Here is a 12,410-nt window from a genome sequence, read left to right on the forward strand (position 1 = left end):
TGATGTTGCCCCCGCCCTTCCTGCTCTCCTGCCCTCTCGTCACACGTGCCTGCCTCTGTTTTAACATTTATCAAAGTATATTTCCTGCTTTCTTAGGTCTCCTGCAACCAGAAAGATTGCTCTTAGGCACAGACTTTTCTGGAATGGGTAAAAAAAAAAAAAAATCACATTGACTCTTGTGTTGTTGGACTTTCACTTCCAAGGCTGTAGCTCCCAAATCTCTACTTTCGGGCTTCACTTGAGCTTCACCGCTGTATTATCACTCGCCGTCTGGCTATTGCTGCCTTGATCGTCCCAAAGACTCTCTCTCTGCCTCAGTTTCCTCATCGTTAAAATGGGGACAATAAAAGTAGTATTTGTAGGGCTATCGTGAGAGTATAATAATAATGCTTGCAAAATGCTGAGAATGGTAAGGGTTGGCTATTATTACTCCCTCAGTTTGCCCTGCTGCCCCACTTGCCTTTCAGTGGGGTCCCGCCTGGAACACTTCCCGTGGAAATACAGTGTCATTTTTTTGGTAGCAGGTTCCATCTGTGCTGTCTTGACACAGTTGTGTGTAGAGATTTGTTACTAATAGGTCATAATACCCTATAGTTTGTAAGTACTTTACCTTTTTTTATAAATTAGAGCAGATTTAAGATTATGTCTTTAAACACATCACTCCCTCCTCTTGCTCTAGTGTGTTGCTGGGTGGAGGGGGAAGGGATGTGGCCTAATAGTGTCCCAGGAATGTCACATAACAATTAGCTTGTCTTACCTGTGCCTCAACCTCCGGCGTACGCTGTTATTGAGATGTTATGAATACTCAGAAAGGTTACACATCACTGGAATTCTCCTCACAGAATTCATTTTGATTTAATCAGAACCTGGGTCCAGCCTGTAGTTCTAGAATACGGCCTGTCACAGTGGACTGATTTTGTGGTAGCTCTCTGTGCTATCAGATTCTGTGCTGTGTTTTGTTAAGCTTAGATTCCTTTTCTTTCCCCTCGACCGCTCCTGTGTATATTGTCCAACTCTTTATGGAAGAATAAATGTTGACTCTAGCCTATTTGAACAGTATACAACTTTAAAGGGTTTTACGGAACAAAATATTATAGTAACAACTAACATTTGTATAACCCTTTATAGGTTTAAACCACACATTAATTTCTTTATTACTTGGTACAGCCTCGTGAAAACTAGAATAGAGAAACTTTTGTTATTATTTTATAAGATAAGAAAAACCTAAGCTCGGAAAGGTTAAGTAGGATCTTGTTCCAGTTTTACTGCTCATAGGTGCTAAAATTAGGATTTCATTATTTCACTTATTCATTTAGCACACAACAAATGCCTGCGTGTGTTAGGGACTGTGAAGGTTGTGGTGATGCAGGATTGAACTTGAGTCTTATAATACCAGATTTTGTGCTCTTTCTTCAGTAGAGGATGTGTGCAGTGTTACAGGCTATATAATATTTTAGCCCAAGTGTTACCTCAAAGGCCTAACTTAATAATCATGGTGCTAATCGAACCCACTGCACACCCCCCACACAGCTCATCACTCTCACTCCCACGTGGGCGTGTCTGTGCCCTCTTATGAAAATTATTTTCTCTGCCTTCTACTTTCAGAATTATCAGGAAAGTTTAAATGATCTCAATAAAGTTCTCCTACTAGACTCAGGTATTGTTGAGGCGAAGATGGAGCTGGAGGAGGTAACCAGATTCCTAAGTATCAAGGATAATACCACATCATTCAGCAAGGAAAAGGAGAGAAGGAAAATCGAGATTCAAGAGGTATTTGGAGTTCATTACCTTCGCAAGTGCTCTTTTGGAGATCTTCTATTGATTCAAAAGTCATTCCTGTGGGTTCTACAAAAAAAATTTGTGTTTTTATTCTGATGATCAATGAAGAAATTTTAACCAGTTATAAAAACCGACTTTTCCTTTGCCATGATAATTAGCCATTATGTTTTCCCAGCCAGGGCCCCTGGATGGCATTGGAAGTCTGTGGAACTGAGGTTCTTCTTTCTCTCCCACCCCACCCCGCCCACCTGGCCTGTGCCCTGTATTGCTTCCTCCCAGATTGTTCTGGGAGCATATGGCCATTGAGCTTTGCTTCAGGGTAGACCTGGAGAATTGCAACAGGACTGATTTTGTTTCAATGGCCCAGCGAGCCACACCCCATAGAGATTTTCCACTTTGATTCAGACCTTTGTAGCACTCTGAAACAAGACTAGCCTCTTGAACTACAGAGATCTTGAACTACCCCAAGATCAAACCTACGTTTGTGATTTCAGATAACACAACATCTAGTGCTATAGCTCTTGCTATGCCTTTAGTGAAGAATGTCAGCTCATGAGTTCCTGTGTATTCATGAACACTAATACCCCGTTTATCGTGTTACATTTTCACTAAGAGTAAGAAGCTAAAATGTGAGAGAGGCTAGGAAGTTTTTTCCCTCTACAGAAGGAAGAAAAACTATTATATTATAAAAAATGTAAGTTTACTTCTCTGTTAAACGTTAAGTAAATAAGTAAAAGTTAGGAAAAAGAGATAAAGCTGTTATAGGTCTTTTTTAATACAGCAGTTTTATTCATGAAAAATTATCAATAAAATCTTATTGTCATATTTTCAATGTTAAAAATACTCTTTAAAAAGAATACCTTTGATGGATACTCATACCTTAAAACTTCCTAAGAAAGTAGAATTTATGATTTATTATAAATTATATACTTTTCACTTAGAACATGACTAAAATACAGTGTACTTGTGTTTTTCAGTTCCTTCTGATTTTAATAAATGTAACTTGGGATGTGAACAGTGGCTGTTTGTGTCACATTGTAATTTTTTTCCCCATGAAGGTAAATGAAGGCTGTGAAGAGCCTGAAAGGGCCTCAGAGGAGGTCTCCACTGGCTGCCTTGCTTCTGAGAAGGGGGACACAAGCAATGGGCCAGAATACTCTGAAAAACTACCAATCGCCAAGCCTAACAATGCCTATGAATTTGGTCAGGTTATAAATGCTCTCAGTGCTAGGAAGGATAAAAGAGCCTGTGCACACCTTTTGGCTATCACTGAACCGAAAGATTTGCCGATGTTGTTGAGTAACAAACTTGAAGGGGATGTATTCCTCCTGCTCATTCAGGCTCTGAAAATTAATCTTATCGATAAAGATCCCTTACTGGTATATCAGCATCTTTTATATCTGAGTAAAGCAGAAAGATTTAAGGTAAGTGGCAAAATATCTCATTAATAGAGATTGTTTTATTTTTAGGGTCTGTAACTTTAAAATGTTAATATCTTATGCAAATCTAATTTTTCTCCTTTCAGACGATGTTGACACTAATTAGCAAGGACCAAAAGGAGCAAATTGAACAACTTTTTGATGACCTCTTGGACACACCAAACAAACATTTTACTTTAGAAGATGCACAGGCCTTGAAAAGGCAGTATGAGCTCTAAATCAAGATGATTGGTGGATTTCCTTTATGCATGCATGTGTTCCAGTAATGCTAATGAGATGACATTGTAATGCAGTTGCATGGATAAAACCTGGCTTAGAAAAGATCCCTTGGTCTGGGCTATAAAATATTTTACTTATTTTATACATAGAACATGTATATTCTACAATCTGCTTTTTATTAGTTGTAAATATTTTCTTATGTACCAGAGCTAACATCTTTATATTTAATAAGTATATTTGGAACTGGTTAAGTACATTTTAATTTATATCATACATTTTCTTTTAATGACTTGTTAAAAAATTGAGTTAAATTACATTTCTTTGGGCTATGAAGGAGTCTGCTTAAGTTTGACAGAATGTATTTCTTTAAAATTCATTTTTAAAAGTGAAAATCATTAACAGTGATTATTACATCACCTTTATTTCCTGCTAAGATATATATATATATATCCCATTTTATACTACTTGCGTATTATAATCTGCTAAGATGAATTGCAATATTAAGTCTATAATATGAAATGATTATTAAATAAATTGTGGTTATTAGAATTGTAAGAGGAACTTATTTTCTAATATGTAAGCATTCCCTCTTAAGAACAAAAATTGGCAAAAATTTCTACCACTTTTTACTAGATTTTAAAAGCTAGTTACCCTTATAAATTACTTATGTAAGCAATAACAAAACAACCAATATATAAAGGCAAATTAAGCCTACTTTTCTATTTGAATTGTCGCCCCCATATTGTTCTCAAATATTTAAATGTCTTCTTTCCCCTCTTTTAACCATGACCACATTTATTCCCCTAATTTAAAGAGATTATGAAGAACTCAGCATATCAAAAGTTCCTTTGTTAACTGAGTCAAAGTAAAGGTCTCAGTGTACTGTCAAATTTGTTCCTGTAGTCTGTAGTCAAGTCTTTTTCTGGAGCATTTTCTTGCTCTTTAGAAGTGAAGATGAAAGACGAATATCACTTTTAATATTTCTATATTTTTTATTTAATTTCATATAGAATATTAAAAAATTGTGGGTAAGTGGTACATTTTAAACTGCTATTTTTCTTTCAGACTATTCTTTGTTCATAAAGGAAAATCTACTGTAATGGGTATTTAATTCTAATCTTCAAGCAAACAAAATAGTTTTCTCCTTTAATGCTATTAAATCTTTGTAAAAGTAGATCATGGCGTGTGTTAGTAACTTTACGGTAGAGACAGACATAGAAAGGAAACATCCTGTTTTGTTGACAGTGACATGCCCAGCACCCAGCTGCGTATGTTAAGCCATCCCCACTGGCAGCCTCGCCCACAGGAGGTAGAAAACAGTGAGTGAATGCCTGGCTGTCGCAGTGGTGTGGGTCGCAGCTGGACATATCCATTTCTCCCAAGAGTACGGAGGCAGCACCTTCGTTCCTAGGGAGGAAAGAGAAAGTGCAGGAAGCAGATAAGAATGTCCACGTGCATTAAAGGAGTGCGGGTCCTGCTGACTGCCTCAGAGCTCCGTCAGGAAGTCTGCCCACAAGCCTCTAGGGTATCCTGCTCAGTCTCCCCACCGAGTCTGCAAGTCCCCCCAGTGCCCCAGTGGCCAGGTCTTTGTGTAAGATCCGGAGTGCAGGAGTGAAAGCAGATGGAGCAATCGGAGTGTTCTCAGAAAACATCTGTGGCAAGAGAGAAACCACAAACTGGAGCTATAGCACTGCTGCTGGAAAACAAAAGAGGTTTTCAGCAGCCAGTCTGGTGAGTTATAAGAAGAAAAGATGTAAAAGGTTAAGAATTCTGCCACAAGAGGGAGTGATAACAGTGGAACAGGTCTTCCTATTCAAAAGCTGAGGAAACCCATTCTGGCAAAGCAGTGATCAATACTCCATCTGAAGGTAACCAATAAAGATGTAAGGTGTCTGCTGCTTAAAATATGAAAACAGCAGTGCAAAAATATAAGGGACATGAAAAATCAAGAAAATATGTTACTCCCCAAAGAGATCAATAATTCTCCAACAACCTAGCTCAAAGCCACAATACTGTGTGATCTAGCAGATAAAGACTTTAGAATGCAGTAGTCTTCCCCTGCTTTATCCACAGTTTTGCTTTTTGCAGCTTCAGTTACCTGTGATAAACTACAGTCCAAAATTATTAAATGGAAAATTCCAGGAATAAACAATTTATAAGTTTTAAATCGCACATAGTTCTGAGTAGCATGATGAAATCTTGTGCTATCCCTGACTGTCCTGCCCAGGACGTGAATCACCTCTGTTCAGCATATCCATGCTGTACACGCTACCCACTGGCTAGTCAGTAGCTATCTATTATCAGATTGACTGTATCAGTATCACAGTGCTTATGTTCAAGTAACTTTTATTTTACTTAATAACCCCAAAGCCATTCATATAACTTTTACTATAGCATATTGCTATAATTGTTCTATTTCTTACTATGCCTGATTTACAAATTAAACTTTATCATAGGTGTGTAGTATAGGAAAAAAACATAGTATGTATAGGCTTTGGTACTATCCGCAGCTTCTGGCATCTACTGGGGGTCTTAGAATTTATCCCCCATGGATAAGGAGGGACTACTCTAGTTACTTTGAAGGGAGACTGAATAAGCAACAATAAAACTCAAGATAGTTCAATGATATTAGGAAGGAAAAATACATGAACAAAAGGAACTCTTTAGTAAAGAGGAAAAAAATAAATATTGGAACTGAAGAAACCAATGAATGAGATAATACAATAGAGAACATCTGTAGCAACAGAACAGATGGACAACAGAATAAAAGACTTAAGGATAGGAACTTTGAAATAACAGAAGAGAAGGAAAATACAAATGAAAAAGAGTGAAGAAATTCTATATGATCCATGGGACTCAATCAGAAGAGCAAATACTAGAATAATTGGGCATCCAGAGGAGAAGAGAGGGAGAAAGAAAAAATTTATTCAAAGGAATAATAGCTGACAACTTTCCAAACTTGGGTAAAGACTTGGACATCCAAATTCACGAAGCCGATAGATGACCTTAGTACCCCAATGTGAAAGTACCTTTTCCAGGACACATTATAATGAAACTACCAAAAATTCAAAGGTAAAGTATTCTCAATGCAGCTAGGGAAAAAAGAATAACCTACAAAGGAACCCACATTTGACTCTCAGCAGATTTCTCAGCCAAAACCCTACAGGCCAGGAAAGAGTGAAATTACATATTCCAAGTGTTAAGATAAAAACTACCAACGAACAATACTCTATCTAGCAAAGTTACCCTTCAGATATTAAGAAGACATAAAGACGTTTCCAGACAAAAGCTGAGGAAATTTATCACTACTAGACCTGCCTTGCAAGACATGCTGAAAGGAGTTCTTCAAGATGAAATGAGAAGATGCTCATGGAAACAGTGTTAGACTGGCAAGGTGAGAAACTATACTCAAATTTAGGAAATTCTAATTCCATAACAGGATGGTGTATTAGCCACTTTATTATAAAAGTTAAAGAACAAGTGTTAAAAATAACTGTAGCCACTATGATTTGTTAAATACACAACATAAAAAGAGGTAAATTGTGACATCAAAAATATAAAAGGGAGTAAAAGGGTAGAGCCTTTATAAGTGAAAGAAGATAAGTTTCCATCAGCATAAAATAAAATAGACTATGAGATTTTATGTAAGCCTCGTAATCATAAAGCAAATATTTAGAGTAGATTCATGAAAGATCTTTTTAAAGTGGGGTTGGGGGGGAAGCGGGGCGCACAGAATACCGCTGTGGAAAATCGCCAATTTACAAAGGTAAAACAGAAGAGAGGGAAAAAAACAATGGAAATACAAAACAACCAGAAAGCAATAAAATGGCAATAGTAAGTTCTTACATATCAGTCAGTACTCTAAATGTGAATGGATTGAATTCTCTAAAATGGGTCCCTAAACCCCGGACCATGGACTGGTACCAGGCCATGGCCTGTTAGGAACTGGGCTGTCCAGCAGGAGGTGAGTGGTGGATGAGTGAGTGAAGCTTCATCTGTATTTGCAGCCATTCCCCAGTGTTAGCATCACCACCTCAGCTCCACCTCAGATCATCAGGCATTAAATTCTCATATGAGCACAGGTTCTGGTGCCAAAAAGGTTGGAGACCGGTGCTCTAAAAGGCACAGAATGACTGGGTTAATTTTTTTTTTTTTTTAAAGGACCCAACTATATGCAGTTAAAAAGACCAGCTTTAAGAACATATGCAGGCTCAAAATGAAAGGCTGGAAAAAGACATACAAGTGGAAACCAAAGGAGAGGATAACCATACTCATATTAGACAAAATAGGCTTAAGCCAAAAATGGTAACAAGAGACAAAGGTGATAATAATAAATGAGGGTCAATAATCAAGAAAATATAATTGTATATGCACTATCATCAGAGCATCTAAATATATTAAGCAAATACAGATCTGAAGGGAGAAATAGGTAATACAATAATAGTGGGAGACTTTAATATCCCAATTTCAGCAGTGGATAGATCATCCAGACAAAAAAAAAAATGTGTGAATCAAACCATGCTTTAGAAAAAATGGACCTAACAAACATATATAGAACATTACATCCAACAGCAACAGAATATATATTTTTCTCAAGTGAACAAGGAACATGTTCTCCAGGATAGGTTATATGATAGGACATAAAACCAGTCTTAGCAAATTTGGTTTAAATCATACCAACTATCTTTTCTTACCACATGGTATTAAACTACAAATTGGCAACAGGAAAGCTGGAAAATCTACAAATATGTGGAAACAACACACTTCTGAACAATGAACAAATCAAAGAAGTAAAAAGGGAAATAAAATGTATCAAAACAAATGGAAATAGAAACAAAATACCAAACCTGAAAAGCAGTTCTGAGAGGGTAGTTTATAGCAACAAACGCATATATTAAGAAATTGAAAGCTTTCCAATAAACAACCTAAATTTTCACCTCAAGAAACTACAAAAAGAATAAAGTTAGTAGAAGGAAGGAAATAATAAAGACCAGAGCAGAAATAAGTGAAATGGAGACCAGAAAAACAAAAGAGCAATATAAGTCCTGGTTTTTCAAAAAGATAAACAAAATTGACAGATCTTTAGCTAGACCAAGAAAAAAGAATCAGAAATGAAAGATGAGACATTACAAATGACTACAGAAATACATAGGATCATAAGAGATCACTATGAACGATTATTATATGCCAAAGGATTAGATAACCTTGAAGAAATGCATAAATTTTTAGAAATACAGAACCTACCAAGACTCAATCAGGAAGAAATACAAAACGGACCAATAAGTAAAGCCAGATAAGGACACTATAAGAAACTATACAGCATGTCTTTGATGAAATAGATGCAAAATTTCTCAAAATAATAGCAAACCAAACTTAAAAACCCATTACAAGGATTATACATCATGAATAAGTAGGATTTATCCCTGAGGTACAAGGATGGTTCAACATAAATCAATAAATGTCATGCATCCCATTAATAGAATGAATGATAAAAATCACAGGATAATCTCAATAGATGCAGCAAAATCTTTTGACAAAATACATCTTTTCATGATAAAAATCCTCAACAGATTGGGTATAGAAGGAATATACCTCAACTTAATAAAGGCCATATATGACAAAGCCACAACTAACATATTCAACAGTGAAAAATTGAAAGATTTTCCTCTTAAGATCAGGAAAAAGACAAGGATGCCCGCTTTTGTCATTCTTGTTCAATACTAGTACTGGAAGTCCTAGCTAGAGCAATTAGTTAAAAGGTATCCAAATTGGAAAGGAAGAAGTAAGAATTTCTGTTATTTGCCGATAATAACAATTTTGTATGCAGGCATAACTTGTTTTATTGTGCCTAGCTTTATTGCACTTCGTGTGTGTTATGTTTTTTACAAATTGAAGGCAAGACCTTCTACCAGCAAAAAGATTATGACCCACTCTACTCCGATACTTGCTCTATTATCTTGGTCTGGAACAGAACCTGCAATATCTCAGGTACAGCTGTACAGAAAACCCCAAAGTCTCAACCATAAAGCTGTTGGAACTAATCAATGAATTTAGTAAAGTTGCAGGATATAAAAACATACAGAAATCGGTTGCATTGCTATCCACTAACAATGAAACATCTGAAAAAAAAATAAACTATTTCATTCATACTAGCATCAAAACCAAAATACCCATGGTTAAAAAATAAAAAACAAGTGCAAATATATCCTGTGCACAAGGATTGGAAGAATTGATACTATTAAATGTCCATAATAACCCCAATCATTTATATCACAGAAATAGAAAAAGCCTAAAATTCACATGGAACCACAAAAAGACCCCAAATAGCCAAAGCAATCATGAGAAAGAAATGCAAAGCTGAAGGCATCACACTTCCTGATTTTAAACTCTACTACAATGTTATAGTAATTAAAACAGTATGGTACCAGCATAAAAAGAGACACATAGAATAATGGAAAAGCATAGAGAGCCTGGAAATACATTCCCACACATATGGGGAACAATATTTGATAGGGAGCCAAGAAAACCCAACGGGTAAAAGACAATCTCTTCAACAAATGGTATTGGAGAAACTGGATAAACATGCAGAAAAATGAAATTTGACTGCTTATTTTACACCATTCACAAAAATTAACTTGAACTAGGTCAAAGACTTAAACATAAGACCTGATACTGTAAAACTTCTAGAAAAAAGCATAGGAAAGAAGCTCCTTGACATTGGTTTTAGTAATAATTTTTTTGGATATGACACCCATAAACAAAAGCAAAAATTTATAAGCAGGACTACATCAAACTGAAAAGCTCCTGCATAGCAAAAGAAACAACAAAATGGAAAGGCACTCTACAGAATGGGAGAAAATATTTGCAAAGCATAAATCATATAAGGGTTAATACCAAAATATATAAAGAACTCATACTACTGAATACAAAAAAAATTTTTTTTGATTTAAAAATGAGCAGAAGAACTAGACACTTTCCCAAAGAAGATATCCTAATGACCAACGGATTCATGAAAAGATGCTCGACAAAAAGATTAGAGATAAGTAAGTGTTGGTGAGGATGTGAAGAAAAGGGAATCCTTGTGCACTGTTGGTGGAAATGCAAATTGGTTCAGCTACTATGGAAAACAGTATGGATGTTCTTCAAAAAAATTAAAAATAGAACTACCATCTGGCACAGCTTTCTCACTCCTGGGTATTTACCTAAAGATGAAGAAAATATCGAAAAGACAATGTGCTCTCATGGTTACTGCAGCATTATTCACAGTAGTCCAGATATGGAAGCAGTCTAAAGCCCTGTTAATTGAGGAATCAATAAAGTACACACACATGCACGCGTGTGCACGCACGCACACAATAGAATGTTCATCAGTGAGAAAGAAGGCAATCCTGCTATTTATGACAACATAGATGGACTTTAAGAACATTATGCTAAGTGATGTAAGTGCGAGAGAGACAAACATTGTATATCACTTACTCGTGATAAGCCAGACTCATAAAAAACAGAATAAAATAGTGGTTACCAGGGGCAATAAGCTTTTTTTTCCTGTTAAGCCACTGAGATTTTGGATTGTTTGTAATTATTTTCAAAGACTTAACCTCTCACAGTCTGTTTCCTGTGAGATCCCATCTATCTTAAGCTCTTAAATCTTTCATCAGCCCCTGACCTGTGAAACGTAACTTCACACTGTTCATTTCCACATAGATGTCTCACAAACTGAACTCTGTTCCCTCAAATTCAGGCTCATTAATAATCTCTATGAAAGGTACCATTGTTCAGAAACCTCAGCGTCATCCTAGACTTGTCTTCTCTCAAACTCTCTATCCAATATTTTATCCAGGCAAACTGTTTAATTACCCAAACATGGCACACTCACCCAACACTAACTCTTTTTGCACAGGACGTTTCCCTGCTCCAAATGCTCTTCTCTCCTCCCTCTTACTTCTCCAAAATCACAGGGTAATTGAATTTTTGGCCTTCCTTTAAAATCCAGTTCAAATGTCACTTTTTTAGAGGCTTTTTCTCACCTGCCTTAACTGAGTTAAATCTGTCTTTGTTTTCTCAGAGTGCCATGTGCATAGCTCTATTGTAACTCTAAACATCGTTTTTGGTGTTTTGAGTGGACTCCAAAATGTCTGGCTTAGTCTATGGCCATGTGACCCTGAACAAGCCCGATCCCGTCTGATCACGAAAGCTAAGCAGGGTTGGGCCTGGTTAGTACTTGGATGGGAGACCACCTAGGAAGACCAGGTCCTGTAGGCATAAAAAATAAGTAAAAAAATAAGGGATTGTAAGCTGACAAGTTCCTTGCAATCTGTGAAGTCAACCAAGGGTTGCCTTGCCTAAAAAAATAAATAAAAATAAATGTCTGGCCTAGTTCTGTTCCTCATATTACTCAGCAAAATGCCTGGCACAATACTCAATAAATCTTCATTGAATGAATGAGAAGCTTTACTCTATATTTTTGGGTACATGTATTAAAGTATTCCAGTAGAATGTTGGCACTTGTTATATCTAATGAGTTGCTATAAATCATATGTCGGGAAGTAGAAAGGTCTCAAAGAAACTAATTCTATACAGAGTGAGGGTGACTTATCAGCAAAGCTTGAGTTCATGCCTGAGGGACCTGATAAGCAAAGTTTCTAGATGTAAGAGTGAAAGACAAAATGTTAAAACAAAATTGGGAGGAGAAAACCAAAGTTTCTTAAAATCGTAAGTGACAATACCTACTAGATGTATAACACCTGAGCAAATCACAATTACTGGGCTTAAGTTGGCATGTTTTTAAATGATTAAATATCATCTGGACTGACATCATGTTTGCTGTGAAATAACATGAAACTGCCTTCTAAGCTATGTACAGTATAAGCGACCATCATTATTTCTGGTTCATGGACCATATCAAAGCTCCCCATGCATAGAACCTGAATCAGGGTTCCCATCTAACTATAGCATCAGTTAATGCCCAGTTTC

General features: G+C 36.4%; 1 protein-coding gene and 1 pseudogene across 1 annotated transcript in view; both read left to right on the forward strand.

Annotated features, from left to right (window-relative positions):
• Positions 1-4,611, forward strand: part of SPAG1 (sperm associated antigen 1) — a 64,108-nt gene extending 59,497 nt beyond the window's left edge. The window contains exons 16-18 of the mRNA XM_011376194.2: positions 1,606-1,770; positions 2,838-3,203; positions 3,305-4,611. Of these exons, the coding sequence (XP_011374496.1) occupies positions 1,606-1,770; positions 2,838-3,203; positions 3,305-3,436 (663 nt within the window). The 3' untranslated portion in view covers positions 3,437-4,611. The remainder of the gene's footprint in view (positions 1-1,605; positions 1,771-2,837; positions 3,204-3,304) is intronic.
• Positions 4,612-11,580: 6,969 nt separating this feature from the next.
• Positions 11,581-11,699, forward strand: LOC111729884 (annotated as a pseudogene).
• Positions 11,700-12,410: the final 711 nt, after the last annotated feature.

The sequence above is a fragment of the Pteropus vampyrus genome, unplaced genomic scaffold (genome assembly GCF_000151845.1).
Source record: "Pteropus vampyrus isolate Shadow unplaced genomic scaffold, Pvam_2.0 Scaffold287, whole genome shotgun sequence".
Classification (NCBI taxonomy): Eukaryota; Metazoa; Chordata; class Mammalia; order Chiroptera; family Pteropodidae; genus Pteropus; species Pteropus vampyrus.